The sequence below is a fragment of the Nanorana parkeri genome, unplaced genomic scaffold (assembly GCF_000935625.1).
Source record: "Nanorana parkeri isolate BGI_ZX_2015 unplaced genomic scaffold, ASM93562v1 scaffold1392, whole genome shotgun sequence".
NCBI lineage: Eukaryota > Metazoa > Chordata > Amphibia > Anura > Dicroglossidae > Nanorana > Nanorana parkeri.
In genome coordinates this window covers 163,982-182,157 of record NW_017307660.1, presented here as the reverse complement: position 1 = coordinate 182,157, position 18,176 = coordinate 163,982, and the positions used below count along the sequence as shown (strand labels likewise).

General features: G+C 47.2%; 1 protein-coding gene across 1 annotated transcript in view; it reads right to left on the bottom strand.

Annotated features, from left to right (window-relative positions):
• Nucleotides 1–18,176, bottom strand: part of QPCT (glutaminyl-peptide cyclotransferase) — a 205,846-nt gene that overhangs the window by 29,646 nt on the left and 158,024 nt on the right. The window contains exon 6 of the mRNA XM_018569769.1: nucleotides 8,223–8,339. Coding sequence (XP_018425271.1) covers nucleotides 8,223–8,339 — 117 coding nt within the window. The remainder of the gene's footprint in view (nucleotides 1–8,222; nucleotides 8,340–18,176) is intronic.

Sequence of the window (18,176 nt, the reverse complement as noted above, 5' to 3'; positions counted from 1 at the left end):
ACATTGATTAATGAAATGGGGCGGTAGCTGTTGCAGTGTGTCGGGTCCTTGCCTGGTTTAGGTAGGACGACCACGTGGGCCTCCAGTGCCTGGCGTGGAAAGGGACAGGACGGGGAGATAGAATTGAAAGAGCTGACCAGCGGGAGTATCAGGTGGTCCTTAAACCGCAAGTAAAACTTCGAGGTGAGACCATCAGATCCAGGACTTTTGCCCGAGGGAAGCGCCTTGAGTGTATTGAGAACGTCAAGGTCAGTGAAAGAGGCAGTGACATCTGAAAGGGCATGGCTCGGGAGCTCAGAAGAAAAAGAGAAGTGAACAAGACAAAGAGACGACAGAGACAATTCTAAAGAGGGACACAGAAGTCCCCAAAAAATCCCAAACACCCGTCTACAGGTGAGGGACAGCCTACGTGGGGGTAGAAGGTTACTCAGGGCAGCTGCAGCACAGGCAAGCACCCGGGAACGGACAAACTTATAAACGCAGTAGATAACAATGCTTATGCAGGACAGGAACACCCAACACATCCAACTTATTACACTTAATGGAGGAAGACCAGGAAATAGTAAGGGTGGGGAAGGGGGGGGGCGGAGGGCTCACATGGGAAAGGGAGGGGTCACTAGAACCAGGTGGCACTCGGGCCAGAAGAGGGTAGCCGTGCGTCATCCTTGAGAGTTTCCCTGGAGGGGCTGGGGGGAGAGGGTGGCAATAGGAGGGCGGGAAGGCAGGGAGATGGGGAGGGGAAGGTGGGTAGGAGAGTGGCTGAGAAAGGAAGGGGAAAGGGTGGGGAGCCCTGGGGGTACCCGTGGGGGATCAGGAAGCATTTCACACCGGGCAACCAATATCGCATGGCAGGAGCTCTGCCTCCCCCCAGGCACCGCCCCCCATGGTATGTGTGCTGAGGCTGCACGGCCCAGGAGGTGCCCACCGTGGGGCACTCAGAGACCATGAAAGAAGGAGCCCGGACCCTCTGGGTCCCGGTCAGGAGGCCATGCCACCGCAGAACACATAGATGTACCCTGTGGAATGAAAACAAGGATCTAACATATTAGCTCATGCAGAGCGCACAACCTACAACAAATAACAAAAAGGATCAGCATGGAATAAAACATAAAAGTGGTAACAACGGTCGTCTGGCAATCCACAAGGGGAAGGTGGCAGTCTGAGGAACGGGGCATCGGAGTGGACTGCCAGCCAGGCCAAAGCAGGACACCAGAAGTTCTGGGGGATCCAGAGTCAGTGGGCACGATCACAGCCCCTACCAATTGAGACCCCACAAAGGAAGGGGGGGGGGGAGTTTGTTGCCTGAGCCAGGACATAAAAGCAGGGTCACCGCCAGTAGGGACCATCAGCAGCTCGGGGCATCTCGGAAAAGGGGTTGCAAACGACTCCAGAGGCCCTCCAGGGCCGGATTGGTGAAAAGAGGTCTTCCAAGGGAGATCCAAGGTAGCAAGAAGGGGAAAACGCAGGCACAGGGCCTCACTCTCCGGTTGGAGAGGCGGGTGTAGCATCCGGACGAACTCTTCTTCGGCTTCTGCGTGGTAGGGCCTGTGTCAAGGCCGGTGGGGATAACCAGGCTGGCGGGACAGGATCCGGCCAGGCATCCAGCGACACAGAAGGTAGGTTCAGAGCATGACAGAATCTGTCTAGATCAGCCGTGGAGCGGAAGACAACCGATTTGCCATCCCTGCGCGCCACCAGGTGGAATGGGTATCCCCAGCGGTACTGTATAGCCTGCTGGTGAAGTAGTTGTGTCAGGGGCTTGAGCGCCCGGAGTCTGGCCAAGGTGTTGCGGGACAGGTCAGGGAACAACAAGATCTGCGCACCGTCAAAGTCCATCGGGCCCCTCTCTCGGGCCTTGGCTAGGATGGCCTCACATTGCTGGAAAAAGTGCACCCTGCACAGGACATCCCTGGGTAGCTGCAGGGTAGGGGAGCGGAAGCCCGACACCCTGTGGACCCTGTCCAGTTCAATAGGGTGTGTGGGAGGGTTGCCCAGAAGCAGGTTGAATATTCCCAAAACGGTGGCTTTAAGATCAGCCTGACCCGTGGCCTCAGGGATACCGCGCAGCCGAATATTATTGCGGCGGTGGCGATCTTCTTGATCATCAATGTGGAGGGTAAGATGATGTAAAAGGGCATGATGTCTGCCTACCTCTTCCTGGAGTTGCTGTACGGATGAGGACACAGCCGCAGTGGTAGATTCCACCTCCGTCAGTCGGTGGCCAAAACTGGCTAGGCCCACCTTGAGTTCCTCCATATCATGGCGGTGGGATGCCTCCAGGCGGGAGAACATCCCCTCCAGCTCCGTCTTCGTGGGCAGCATGGAGAAGTAGCGCTGGAGCATTTCGTCCCCCATCACTGACGCGCTATCTTCCCCAGCCACCGAGGAATCAGAGTCCCCCTGCAGTGATGGCCCGCGATGCGGTCACGTGGGCGGGAGCGGAACGAAAAAAAGTTCAGATTTTCGGGAGTGGAGCTGGCAAAGGGGTCCGGGCTTTAGTCTTAGCCCCCCTCTTGCCGGATCTGCCCATTAGAGCTTGTTTGGGGTGGTGGGAGAGTGCTCCTGCGGTCCGTTCCCGGGGAAGCAGCCGGAGCTCTTACAGTGTGCTTCTGCTCGCGGCCATGAGCAAGCCACGCCCCCATTCCCTGTCTGTCTTGCCTCTCCTTCCTTTAACTTTCTTTTGGGTAATGATGTCTGCTCTGTACCATAGGTCATGATACTGTAAACTGCATATGATATGTGTGCTTAATAAACGTTGTAGATGTTTTGTTAATGATATCCCGATCACCTTTATATAATGTAACAATTACTTGTTATGTCCTGCAGGTCTCCGGAAGGGTACTAGATGATCCCGATGGGCTTATTCAGCTTAAATACATAATGCCGGGTAACTTCACAACGGGGTTAGAGATATTCCATCTCCGTTTCTACCCCGGTATTTTATAAGCATTCCGTTGGTCTCCTTTTCCTTATTCTTTGTTATTTCCCGATCTTTTCCAGACAGACTATGGGCGTCGTCGTCCTCGGGCGACCAGCCTAAACCCAACCCCCCGCTGGGCGGATACCGGTGACGTACCAGTCTCCGACGGTCCGCGCCGAGTGTCCGCAATCAGCTGGGGGGTGTGGCCCCTCGAGGGTCATGACGCCACTACGTCACAGGCTGATTTAGACGCCCGCGTAGGCCATCGTTGATTCAGATGTCCGGTGAGGCATGTCTGGACATACACCGATGGCCTCTCTTGGAATGGAATACTAGGGACATGGTGGATTTGAAAACAGGCTGCCGCCCCCTTGGCTATCCTCTAATCCATCTAATATACAGGTAACTTTTTTCCCCTCATATGAACCTGATAAACTTGCTATTCACTCTATTGGTAATCACGATTTTCAGAGCACAGGTGCAGCGCTGATGAGGTGGCCTGCTGGGCTTTGTTGAACACTAACTTTCTTTCGGTGTCTTTTTTTCTTGCTTCTGGCAAGTGATTGGTTGTATTAGGGAAGGTATCCCTCTTCTACCTCCCCTTTTTTCTTTTTTGATCTCAGCCATGGGACGTTCCTCCTGTATGACATCTATCTCTACTTAGTGGATGTCTTTGGCTTTCTCTTGTTTTTCTTCCTTCTTCTCTTTCTCTGCTTGCTCCTGTTTTTTCGTAGATTATGCCGCTTGACATTATATGGGCCTTTTTCATGCCTAGACGCTGTTACCCTAATTCATTCCACTGTCTGGGCGAAATTTGAAACTTCTGAACTGCTGAATACTGCCCTATGGGGGCATCGGGTGGCCTCACTTGGGACTGGTAAAACCGGCACCCCTTATGTACATATATTTGTATATTTCTTTGTTTTTGTGTTTTCTTTCTGCTCTCTGCTTGTTGATATTTGTTTGTGGAAACAATGGCGTATTTTATACTTTGGACTTTTGAGTGCATTATTGTCTATTACGCATACATACTTTCTCATACTATTTATTAGATGCTGATTAGATGATTTATGTGATTGTTCTACATTCTTAATCCAGACCACCTCTAGACCTGAAGAAGCGTTGTGATACGCGAAACGCGTTGTCGCTATATTCCACCAGCTCCAACTCCCTGAGTCAAAGCTAAGAAACCATACAAAAAACATAATTTTTTAAATCATGTACAATGTTAACCCTATTAATGGTTGATACATATCAATCGACGATAATAGGATGGCAATCCAAAACCACGATGAGTGTTATATAATCATGTTGAACTAATCACAGCTAGCCACAGATGGCGATACACTGAATCCATATCTAACGGATGGTGTCAAATGCCTATAAAGCTAAATCCTCTCGGTTTCTTCAATATTTAAACCCCAATGAATAGCTACAGATTAGCCGTCTAGCCAATTGAAGTGTGTCAACCATATTGTGGGAGTTGAGACCTACTAATGAACTAGCTAAACTAATTATGTTAACTTGGTCTTAACCAATTAATACTCAGGGCAATGGTGGATATTGGAGGTGTTTCTGCTCGCTTTTTGTTCTCTTTTTCTATATTGTGATTTACTTTTTTTAATCATGTATTTAATAAAATGTATACATTTTATATAAAAATTTTTTGTAAATCATCGCTTAGAGTGCCTAAAAACCCCCACCCTTCCAAACATCTTCTTTTCCATGCTTACACAGCGCGAGCTGCATCTAGTGTTTGCCCAGAATTGTTGCTAGACCTCTTCGGCAATGTTGGACTCTAAGTCCCTTTCCCATTGAGACAGTATGAAGGGGGAGGTGTATCCGTGGGGGAGACCAGCATGGAGTAGAGGAGGGAGATAAGGCCAGGGCTATGTGGACTGTCGCTGCAAATTCGTTCGAACGGGGACAGTAATTTGAGGCTAGTCTGTTTAGGAGTGGATGAGGTGATAACGTTTTTGACTTGGAGGTATCGGAAGATTTCCTTACTCGGGAGTTGTCTGTGTTCTTGTAGGTGTGGGAAGGGTTTCACACCTGAGGTGGTCTGCAGCTGCCAGAAATAGGTAAGGTGTCGCTCAGACCATGCAGAAAAGTATGATGGGTGGTGAAAGGCAGGGATGAAGGAAGGATTAGCGAGGAAGGACATGAGGGGTAGGTGTGGGGAAAGGAGTCTGCTAGGAGTTTTAACGGAGTCCCTTAGCCGAAGTGAATGAGATGTGATTGGGTTGGAGATAATTGATCTGTGTTTCGGGTTTAGCCAGAGGAGGTTGGCGACAGGACGGTTTCCACAGCTACCCAGGCCGGAGCCTCAAGGACAGAGTGGTACTTCACCAGTTGCCCAATCTGTGCCGCAAGGTAATATTTAGCTAAGTGTGGAACAGCCAGTCCTCCTCGGGCCTTCGGGAGATATAGTGTACGTCTAGGAACTCTAGGTCGTCGATCTCCCCATATAAACTTAAAGATATGTGATTGAAGCTTCCTGAGGATAGGGGCAGGGATAGCCACCGGCAAGACTCTAAATAAGTATAAGATCTTAGGCAAGAGGACCATGTCCATAGCATGTGTAAGAGCTTGGTCACTATCTCCGGGTAGTGTGCGTTATATAAAGAATAGTAAGAATTCGTGAGCTTGATTCCCAGTTAGGAAAGATGGTCCGTACACCAGGAGTAGGGATAGCTGTTGCACAGGGATTTGACCAATGTCGGAGGTAGAGAAATATATAAAGCTTTGGACTTTGAGTCGTTAACATAGAGACCTGATATAAAGGCAAACTCTGGGAGGAGTTTTGTGAGGTTAGGCAGGGTCACTACTGGGTTTGTTATGTAGAGTAAGGCATCATCAGCGAACATGAAGTGATATAAGCCTGCATGGTTGATGCCTGTGATATTCTGGGAGTTGCGAAGTTTCTGGGCCAGGGGCTCTAGAGCTAGGGCAAAGAGGAGTGGTGACAGAGGGCATCCCTGTCTGGTGCTTTTGAGGATTGGAAAGGGTTGGGAGCAAAAACCAGAGTACTTGATGCGAGCAGTAGGCCAGTTGTACAAGGAAGATACCCAAACTAAGAAGGTCGACCCAAAGCCCCAATGTCGCAGTGTTTGGAAGAGGTAGGGCCAGGAAACACTGTCAAATGCTTTTTTAATATCAAGGGAAAGGAGCATGGTGAGTATTTTCTTAGTTTTGGCTACATGGGAAAGGAGAGTGATTCTTCTGATGTTGTCGCTAGCTTGTCTGGTAAGGATGAAAGCTACTTAGTCATTGGAAACCAGTAGGCCGATCACCCGATTAAGTCTATTGGCCAACACTTTGGCTAGTAGTTTAATATCTACATTAAGTAGGGAGATCAGTCTATAGTTAGAGGGGTTAGTGTGATCAGTGGCGGGTTTAGATACAATGCAGATCAAGGCGGTAAGGGAGTCTGGACCTAGGGAGTTTCCGCTACGTGGGGAGTTAAAGGAGTTAGTCAAAAGGAGTTAGTCAATGGAGGTCTTTGAAGGTAACATAATATGCTGCAGTGAAGCCATCTAGGCCTGGCCTTTTGCTGCAGGAAAGCGAGGCAATTGCCAGTTGGACTTCCTCCTCCGTAATGGGCTCCTCAAAGGAGGCTATCTGTGACTTTGAGAGGCGGGGAAGCTCTAGGTCCGCAAAGAATTGGGTTGCCCGAGTTGTCGAGAATTGGCCTTGGGATGAATATAGAGTTGAGAGATGTTGTTGGAAAATGTCAAGGACTTTTGTTGGGGTACTGGTGTGTGGGTTCCATTGGGAGTGCGTAGTTTAATCCCATGTTTTTTAAATAACTAATTGCCAACCCCCAATGTTTGATTTTATAGGTCAAGTGAATCAAGTTGTACGAGCTATCAAATTAATTATATTCCAAGAAACATTTGTCATGTTGTCTTTTCTCTTAACCCTGCTTTGAGTTGGAATACTGCTTAAGCATGGCCACCTTTGCCCTATATGACCTTGTTGTCCTGCAGCATGATATGCAAGATTTAAAAACACACAGACACAGCCTACACACTGATAGCTAACTGGTTTGTGAAAAATCACATAATGGGAAGGCAAGTCTCTTAGTTATTGTGCTTTATAACATGTCTGGCACAAACAACCTACCCATAATGAAGACCTTTACTATGAATATAGATTACATCAACTAAACTTATTCAATCTGCAGAAGAGGTGATTAAGGGGAGACATGACAAATTGTTAAATGGGGATGGAATAATCGGTAAGAAATAGTTTACTCTAACTAAGGTCCCTATAAAAGATAAGAGGCCACCACCTGAGACTGGAAGAAAAGAGGTTTAATCTAAAACTGTGCAGTGGATTCTTTAATGTTAAAGAAGTAAAGTTGCGGAACACTCTTCCTCAGGTAGTGGTATCAGCTGAGAGTATAGACACATTCAAAAAATGTCTAGATGTCTTCCTCAAGGAATACAATATACAGGGGTATGGAAATTCTTACACACACGTACACGTTAAACTGGGTGGACCTGTGTCTATATTCAACCTTAAAGGAGAACTATGAGGTGAGTGATTTTCACTCAACCTCATAGTTGGAGCCGACGTGACAATGAAACTGTCACACGTCAGCTCAATAGATCGGGAAGTGAGCGAACACATACCGTCGCTCGCTCACTTCTCGATCAGGTCCCTGCTGAGAGCCGTGACTGTCACTCGCGTCTCCTTGCAGGGATTCCCACCCTCCCCTGGGGTTCCCACCCTCCCCTGTCCGATCCTCCAGCGCTGACTGGTGGAACGGATGGGGGAGGGGGGCGGGTACAGCTGACTCTGCCTCTAGATAGGCAGAGCCAGCTGTCAATCACGCAGCTGGGTGGATCTCGACATTAATGTTGGGATCCGTCCCGGCTGTGGCGGTCTCAGTATACCGCGAGCTGTAGCTCGCGGTATACTGAGCTTTGGGTCATGGGAGGACGCTAGTTTGTGTCCTCCTGTGACCCTTAGGAGAACTATGGGGCAAAACACTTACTCCATAGTTCTCCTTTAGCAACTATGTAACTACTCATAATAAAACAGTTAATAAAAAATATATATTCCTTGGAGTAAGATATCTTAAGGGTGGCTAATATAACGAAGACTTAAATCCAGTAGGGATCAACGTCTTTATCTTTAAACTATCCAGAGATTTAAGGATAATTAGATAAATGTACAGATGAAGTAGAAAATTCTATATATGCAAAAAAATACAATGGAAAAAACAAAACAGAAGACTTTAAGATATAATTATATTTAAAAAGAATTTGTTATTTTTCGTGTGCTCATATCTTACCCCTTTCTAAAAATGGAACATGGTCGTCAATAACTTGTCTTGCCCGCAAACCGCTTAGAAAATACATTGTTTCAGATGGATGATCCTTAAGCAGGCCTAGGTTGTGCAGTCTCCTTTCTTGAAAGAGAAAAAAAGAAAACAAGTTATAACATTTACTCTACATTTATGTCACTATTTTAAAAAAATACAGTAAACTCCCCAGTATTCAGCATTTTTTGTCGGTGGCTTGATGCCCAGTAGAAAAAATGTTGGTTGCTTGATACACAGTACACTAAAAAATTTCATTAGCAACTAAATTTATTTAGTTTCTAATAAAATTATTTGTTTACATCTTGCAAATGCTAATAGCAGGCTGGCTTTTGTTCCTGCCCACTGAGCAGAAGAGCAGAGCTGAGAGAGAACTTTCTCTCTCAGGGACACTCTTCTGCTCAGTGGGCGGGGCTTCAATAGCCAGCCTGCTATTGCAATAGCCAATAGCAGGCTGGCTAGTTCTCCACGCTGCTGCGGGGGAAGCCGGGTGCTGCGGAGGGGTGGTTGCTTGAGAGTTACAATTATCTCTCAAGCAACCAGAAACTACAGTTATCCGGAACCTACCGATCCCCATGGGGACATATCATGTGCTCAGTTTTTTTTGTTTTGCCAGTGCTGACAATCTATCAAAAAGAATTTAGGAAGATAAAATGGTATACCTGGCTGCGGTAAAATGTAGGTCATAATATGTGATCACGACCTGACGAGTTACATCAAGGGTACTTAGTCAAGTCATAGCCAGACCCTTGTACAAAATTATTATGGACAGTATAATGACAGGTAGCCATGTGCACCAGCAAAAAAATTTGTTTCGTTTCGCATTTTGCGTTATTTCGTTTTTCGGGATTCGGGTCCGAAACTCAATTTGTTTCAGGATTCGGATGAAATTTGTTAGCGGTATTCTGTACGAATTGTCGTTTCGTTTAGTTCGTTCGTTGCAGCATAGTGACATTTAAAAAAATAAACAATTTATGTCACTTTGCTGCAACCAAAATTCGTCCAAAAGTATTTATGAAAAGTATTATGACACTTTGGCTCACAGACCTGAGTGGCATTTTTGGGGGGGGGTCTCTCCTAACATTCCTACTAGACCTAAAGGGTCTGGTGTGAATTGGGGGGAGAACCTCACACTTTTTTTTTCCTCTTCTGCAGACTTTAAAAAAATAAAACATTCCCCCCCTGCTCAAATGTCACTTTGCTGTAAAGAAAACGAAACGACAATTCGTACAGACTACCGCTAACAAATTTCGGAATCGGAAATATCGGAAATTCGGATTCGTTTGCATTCGTTGAATTTGTAATCCGGAATCCGGATACATCCGAATTTACGACATTTCGTGCAAATTTTGATTTGGAACTAAACAAATCGCACTTGTCTAATGACAGGTATGGTCCCGGCTGATTGGAGGAGAGCAAATGTAGTACCAATATTCAAAAAGGCTAAAAGAAGTGCACCGGGAAAATACAAGCCTGTCAGCTTAGCATCAATTATCAATGACATAGAGAATGGACTAAATAGCTCAGTTTCAGTTTTTGCGGATGATACTAATGTCTGCAGAGCAGTAAATTCCGAACATGAGATATTTGCACTACAAGAGAACCTAAGCAAAGTTGTGGAACGCACACGTGACGTGGCCCGGCCAGGAGGAACGTTACAGGACCCCCTCCCCAAGGGAACCGCACCGGGGTTCCTCGAGGATGAAGGTTTGGAGGGATACCTCCTATGGAAGCCCCGTTTCAATAGAGGAGGAATGGACATCCCGGTCACTCTCCCAAGAATCCTCAAGAGGACCGTACCCCTTCCAACGGATCAGGTACTGGAGGCAGCCCCTGCGTTTCCTGGAATCAAGAATCGAGCCCACCTCGTATTCGGTCTCACCCTGCACTTGTACCGGGGGAGCAGGTGGAGGCAGCCGGTTCGGGAATGGGTCAGGCCGAAAAGGCTTCAGCAAGGAGACGTGGAAACAGGGGTGTACCCTCAGCGCCGGAGGGAGTTCGAGTTTCATCGTGGCAACATAGTAGCTGGTTTGGATGGAATCCATAGTTGGCAAAAAAGGGAGTGAGCCCCGTGGAAGAACTGGTGGCATTGTTGAAGGCGAATTCCGCTAGTGGAAGCAACTCAACCCAGTTGTCTTGAAGGTTGGTCGTATAGCATCTCAGGTATTGTTCGAGGCATTGGTTTGCCCTCTCCGTTTGTCCGTTGGTCTGGGGATGGTAGGCCGTTGATAATCGATGCTCGATGTCCAGGGCTGAGCAGAGTGCCTTCCAGAATTTAGATACGAACTGTGTTCCCCTGTCTGATATGATTCGAGTGGGCAACCCGTGTAACTTGACAACGTGCGTGAGGAAGCATTGAGCGGTCTCCTTAGAAGAGGGTAGTTTCTTTAACGCAATGAAGTGTGCCATCTTAGTGAGGAGGTCAACAGAAACCATTATAGTGTTATGGCCCTGAGAAGCGGGTAGTTCGACAATAAAATCGAAGGAGATATACTCCCATGGTCTGGTTGGAGTTTCGAGTGGAATGAGCAGACCGTAGGGAGGGCGTCTTTCACGCTTGCAAGAGATGCAGATCTGGCAGGTATTTATGTAGGAGGTTACAGCGTCTTTCATGCGAGGCCACCAGAAATGCCTACTGAGGAGGTCTAGAGTCTTAGTTATTCCAGGATGGCCCGCCAAAGGAGCATCATGTAGAAGCTGAATTAGAGGCATCTGCGTCTCGGGTGGTACATATAATTTGGTGTCTTTAAATAAGAAACCTTCGTCGTCCATGACGAGGCCCGGAGGTACGTGGTCGGGGTTTGTGGGCAAATTGTCTTTAATTTGCTGCTTGAAGGGTACTGTCGCACAGAGGAATTTGCTAGGTGGGATAACAGAGATCGAAGGCCTTGTGATCGCATTGTCTTCGTGCATGCGAGAGAGAGAATCGGCTTTCCCGTTCCTGGATCCTGGTCTGTATGAGATGATGAAGTCAAAGCGGTCGAAGAACAGGCTCCAGCGGACTTGCCGGGCTGATAGAGTTTTGCAGGTCTTGAGATACTGTAGGTTTCTGTGGTCAGTGAATATTGTAAAAGGGTATTTGGTACCTTCCAGTAGGTGTCTCCAATTTTCGAGGGCGGCCTTAATGGCTAGCAACTCCTTCTCTCCGATGGGATAGTTTTGTTCCGAGGAGTTGAGAGTCCTGGAGAAGTAGGCGACTGGGTGTAGAGGGGTTGCCACCCCAAGACGTTGTGACAAGATCCCACCGATAGCGACTTGAGAAGCATCGACTTCCAAGACGTAGTGGTATTCCGGGTTGGGTATCTGTAGGATGGGGGCAGATACGAAGTGGTTCTTTAGAAGGTCGAAGGCGACTTGGGCCTCTGACGACCATGAGAAGGCGTTCTTGGTACTGGTTAAAGCGGATAGGGGCTTCATGATAGCGGAGAAGTTCCTTATAAACTTCCTGTAGAAGTTAGCGAATCCTAAGAAACTTTGCAGAGCCTTCCTTGTATGTGGTACTGGCCACTGTTGAATGCAGTGGATTTTAGACTGATCCATTTGAATGCCTGAAGGAGAGATGACGTATCCCAAGAAGGTTATGGTGTTCTGCTCAAACACACATTTTTTAGCTTTCACGTAAAGAGAGTGTGCCCTGAGTCGGGCTAAAATCCAGCGCACATGTTTTCTGTGGGTTTCGAGATCTTCTGAGTAAATCAGGATATCGTCTAGGTAAACTACTACGCAGACATCCAGTAGGTCCCTGAAGATATCATTTATTAGATGTTGGAAAGTGGCAGGGGCGTTGCATAAGCCAAAAGGCATGACGTTGTATTAAAAAAGGCCATATCGGGTCCTGAAAGCTGTTTTCCACTCATCCCCTTCTTTTACCCTGATCAGGTTGTAAGCACCCTGCAGATCCATTAGTGTCTGTCACAGCCCGCTTGTAGTTAATAGTAGGTGAATAGGATCTCAACTGCGGATGCGAAGGACCCCGAGAAAGGACTCTGTACGGCGCTCAGTCACGAACCCCAGGCGTCGCTCTCAATCATAGGCGGAGAGTTTGGGGTTCTTGCATCATGAGCCGTACAGGAGGGGAATGATAATTAGTATGCAGACGGAGTAATCAGGTCCTAAGCCTGGATGGAACCACCAAGGGTCTTCAGGTGAGGTTGCTTGCACCCTGCTGTATAGAGGTGGAGATTAGCCAACTGTTATAAGTGGAACATTTCCCAGTACTTATAGGTGGTCCGGAGGTACACACGTGCATATATACTTATATGAGATAGGTGGTAGGCAGTCCAGTACTATACACATACACTTCTTACTGATGGAAACCCCTAGGCAGTCCATAGAAGTGAAAACCCCTATCGGCTTAAGGTACTTGCGCTTAGGTGCAGAGCAGTAGTGACAGAGGTCACTTCTTCCAGCAGTAGGGTAGTCCTCCTTTAGCTCCTGGCGAGACAGTCTCCTTGAAGAACGAGGTTCCAGGATGTTTGGGCATGAGAAACCCAATAGTGAACACCCTGCATCGTTGGGTTGAAGTTTAAATAGGCCGCGGCCGTGACGTCACGCGGCTGTGGCGCACTTCCGCGTTCCAGCGTGGAGCGCACCCTACGAGCCCTCTGCGGCTTCTCCCGCGGCTGCGTTCCACGCTGGAACGCACACGTGACGCGGCCCGGCCAGGAGGAACGTTTCAATGACTGAACTCCAAATGTAGCCAGTTGACAATTTGCATAGCATGTAGGATTTTACGCCAAATCGTGCTCTCTTTGATGCTATGTATTGTACCCAGCTGAGCCTTCCCTTGTAGGCCATTAGACTTTCATCTATGCTGATGTCTCTTTCTGGGACAATCATTTGAGATACCTTCCAAATTTTCTTTAGTTTTGGTGCGGGATGTGGTTTGCGAAGTATAAAAACTTCATGACGAGGGAAAATCTGTACTCTGACATGACCGTGCCAAAGAATGGATCGGCAAGTAATTTATTATTTGTACAATACCACTTCTGCAGGGGTTTCCACACCACTCCCTGAAGTATTATTAGGCCCAGACATTTCCAAATGTCATCTTTGGTCACTGGTTCCCACTTTCTGCTTCTGGAAAACTTCCGATGCAGAGTAGCTTCGGTTTGTCTCATTAACTATTTCTTCAATAACCTCATCGGTCAGGTATGCCAAGGGGTTGTCGTGTTCAACATCTACTTTCATACCAGATGCTCCAGTAAATGGGAATCTTGGGGGCGCTGCCTGATCCGTACCACAGTCAATAGAGCACCAATTTCGCACATCACTGAGCTGTCGCAGAATCGTCGCTGCCGTCACTTTCAGTGTCTGACAACGAATTTCCCCACGAATCGCTATCGCTTAAGGTGATTCTAAATCACTATCGCTGTTTTCAAGCTGGTCTAAAACCACTTTTGACCTCAGAGGATGCTTTTTGGACGCCATGGACGTTCTCAAGTTTCCAGTCAGAAAGAATGGTAAAAGTGCAGGCAGGGCACTGGACAAAGCTCTAGGGGCAAAACGGAGGTGAAATGGTTTGATACAGTAATCTAATCATACAGGATACAATGTATTGTGTGTGAAGCTTACGAGGACCTTCAGGTATGATAAACAGGGAATCTGTCTTGCGAACTACAGCAGTATGGTTTAGGCCTGACTGCTCTGACCACATCTAGGGAATGAAGAGCAATCTCCTTTAGATGCAAAGGAAAGGAACAAAAAGATGAAAGAATGCTTTCAATGTGAAAGGTAGGTATTACCTTTGGAAGAAGGGATGGTTGAGTTCAAAAGACCACCTTTTGCTTGAGTGTTTTGCAGGTACGAGCTGCCATCCCAGACAATCTCCTTGCTGAGGTAATAGTGAGCAAGAATGCTAACTTCTGGAAGAGGATCTTGGAAAGAACTTTGCACAGTGGCTTGAAACGGGTATCCTGAAGGGCTACTAGGACAAGACTGAGATCGCATGGAGTAGTAGAATGCTTGACAGGGGAACAATGTGTGAAATTTGTAAGTGAGGTATGTGACGGACCCCCGTACTCAGGATGAGTATGTCCGCCGCTGTCTTCTTCCTTGCTGAGGAGATATTGGAACCAGCTGATCTGTAGCTCCCAGTTTCCCCAGTCACTAGCCAAGGCTTGAGGGTAGGGTAAACAAACTCTGATTTATTGAGCAACTGCACAAACTTTTATACAGCAAGTGATGAAATCAGAATATAATCCCATCACATCCACCCTCCCATACAATCGGTCTGCTCAACACCACAGGTGTCTTGCCACACCTCTCCCCGCTCCCCCGGTGATTCTATATAACTTTCCTTGGTCCCACTCAAATCTAACGTCACCCACCCCTCCCGGGTCTCTCCCCGCCTGCTGTCTATAGGACGCTAACGTTTCATCCTCTAATGTCTCCCTCCCAAAGTCTGCAGGCGAGTCCCACCGCAAAGAGGGGGTAAGGGCGTCACAGTCAAGGTTAGAAGGTCTTACCTGGATCCCCTCAGAGAGTGGTTGAGCAGCTTCTCGAACCTGTTGGCGGGTGGTAACAGGGTTTACTTCCTCTCTGGCGACCGGAGCAAAGGTGGAGGTGAGGAGTCCCAAATCGTTGCCAAGGAGAACATCTGCCGGTAAATCTTTCATTAGCCCAATCTCCATATCCCGTGCTACGGCACCCCAGTGGAGATGTACTCTGGCTGTGGGGATGCGGTATACATATCCTCCGGCTACCCGGACTGCCTCAGCTCGGCAATGATAGCGCCTTTGGGCTTGTTGATGGCAACTTTTCCCCGGGCTTCCAGTAAGTTCTTCAACGCGGACCTCTTGAGCTTGTCGTACTGCTGTTCCATTCACGCCTTGACGGCCTCTCATCCGATGATGAAGGCAGTGTCCCGGTGGTGGTTTGAATGTCTCCTTAGGCAAGGAAGAGCATCCCACCGTTTGCCACCAATGTGACGGACCCCCGTACTCAGGATGAGTATGTCCGCCGCTGTCTTCTTCCTTGCTGAGGAGATATTGGAACCCGCTGATCTGTAGCTCCCAGTTTCCCCAGTCACTAGCCAAGGCTTGAGTGTAGGGTAAACAAACTCTGATTTATTGAACAACTGCACAAACTTTTATACAGCAAGTGATGAAATCAGAATATAATCCCATCACATCCACCCTCCCAGACAATCGGTCTGCTCAACACCACAGGTGTCCACCTGCTAACGAACTCCAGACAGCCATAGCAGAGCCTGGCCAGAATGTCATTGTTCTGAGCTCCCTCAGAGAACAATGGGAGATAACGAGGGATGGTGCTGATACTCTTTCCATAACCAGGTCACACAGCATAACGCACTCAAACATAACCCAACACCACTACACATTTAACTTATAAACTGATCACCGTGTGGTCACAAGGTACATATCAGGGAGTGGGATTCCATTGGGCTTCAAAAAAGCATGGAGGAAGCAGAGATCTGTCCCATAATAGTGCTCAATGTAAGTCTCTGGTCAAGCAGAAAACTGAGGACCCTGGCAACAGAGAAGGCCCCAGGGTTAAACCAGGGCAACACATTAAAGAAAACCTTCCACGTACATTGGTAAATGCAGCACGATGAGCAAGTCATGGTGGATATGATCGCTTCATTCAAGCTGTGTTTTTACAGAACCCAGGCTTTTATATCTATGCTGTTAAGGTTATTGACCAAGAAACAGGATGACAATTTGGTCTCTGAGAGAATAGGCATGAGTGATGTGGCAGACCTCAGACTGGCAAAGAATGCCCTGGATTGCTGAGATAGTTTCCCTGGTTGCAGACACCCCTGGTTGCAGACACCCTTGTTCCCAGTACTCATGTACCTAAAGCCAGGCAGAATTTTGGTTACAGCATACCTTGATTATCTCATCATCAGGGACCCTGGAGACACTTTACCTGGCTTGTGATTCACCACTTGTCCTGTATGGCCACATTGCAGTTCCTGGAATACTTAGACATGCCACTGGACATTAGGGAGACCAAATGGGACAGCTCATTGTGTAAAGGGGACAATAATTCCCTGGTTCTTCAAAACAAACAGGACTTGCTGTGGTAGCTTTCGTCACACATGTTCTCTCAGAGTTGGTTCTCTCTATGCTAGAAGATTCTCACTTCAGGTTCAAGCCTCTATGGCTGGGGGGAATCCCTCAGTATCCTATCGGTAAAGGGTTGCTGGATGCAAGAAGAAGTTAGTCTGCTGAGCGGCTCAAAAAAATAATCAAGAAAAACCAGGAGTTAAGCAGCAGAAAGGAAGTGGCTTACATCCTGTGTTGCGCAGAACATTATGTTGGCTGTCCACATCCCAAGACGGACTTCCTAAACCATCAACAACTGCACCAATGGGATTGGACTCTACAACAAGATGTGTTTCATCTGATTCACCTCTGATGGGATCCTTGGACATGCAGACCTCATGATGTCACAGCACAGTCCACACAACAGTCCAAGGTTCATTGCCTGGTCCAGGCTTCATATGCTTGCAGCGCTTCAAACTGAAGAGATGTCCACCACTCTGGTGGCCTCAGACTGGCAAATAATGCCCTGGATTGCTGAGATAGTTTCCCTATTCATGCCATGCCTCTGCACTTTCTTTTTGCCAGATTATTGTGCTTGTGTCAGTATCTTCCTTCCTGTTGATACTGCTAGACTGCATCCGGCAGCCAATTCACCGACTACGTTTATTGCTCTCCACTTTAAACCTGATACTTTTGACTGATTTTTGCTTGATCACTGCCAATGCTTCTGCCTGCTCCTATGCTGCTACCATTTGTTTATGTACTAAACCCAGTCTGTTTATACTACAAACTTGCCTGCTGTTTCAGCTACTGGACTCCGAGCCTGATCCCAGATAGTGACACTCTGGCTCATTTGGTAACCAAGTAAATAATAAGACATTTTGTTATAGCAAAATCTTTTCTCTGCAATCATGGAATAACACAGCATCAACCTTTAGATCTTGATGGATAGGTTATAATGCCACCTACAGGAATAGGATGCTAGGAACAAAACAAAAGAAGCACAGCCTGGGGGCAGCCTTTGCCAAACCCCCCGTCTGCTACAGGCAGCTCAGTTAGTAAAAAAACAGTACAGGAGAACACTCTCAACAAGAGGAACAGCCTGACAGACCAGCGTGTGGGTGTTGTGTCCTTCAATTAATGCACAGGATTTTACAGTAACAAAAAACCCTATTTATACTTAGGTTAATTTACCTAAGTACCTGTAGCTCTTCAGATCTTGACCACTGAGACTTTGTAAAACTGTGAGCAAAACAGGACAAAAGTCCGTAATTGGGAAAAAAGTTTCCATTGCTTGATAGGATATGCTTGAACTATAGGCTGCCGTGGCCAAAAAGGCTGCATGACCCTTGCAAGGGCCCTTAATGATTCTAAGTCTGTCTTGCAAAAGAGAGCCATAATGCGTAGGTACTTTAACCACTCTGTCCATGTCCAAACAATGAAGAGCAGTCTATTTATGATGCACTGGTTAGCCACTCGAAGAGTCTGTCCCTGCCATAGAAATGTAATACTGAGGAAGTTAATTTTAGGAACATTTGTGGGATGTAGCACTGAGAGTTAGCCATGATATACAAAAGTGTAGGAAAAAAATCATTTTAATAATATTGACCCTTCCCATAAGATCTAAGGGTAAATCCTGCCACTGTTTCATCTTCAATTGAAGGGATTCGATCACAGGCGCTAAATTACACAGGTCTGCATTCAGCACACCAAAATACATGGAAATTAGATGAAAATAATCAAACAGCTTTTTAGTCGCAGACCTGTGTTATTCTCGATATAAGAAGAGAGGGAGTTAAACCTTGACACCTAAATAATCAGATTCGTGGGCCACTCTCAGTGTGGACGTGGGATGGACATGAGCTACCGTATTAGCTTCTAGGGGGAAAAAAGACTTGTCCCAATTAACTTTAAAGCC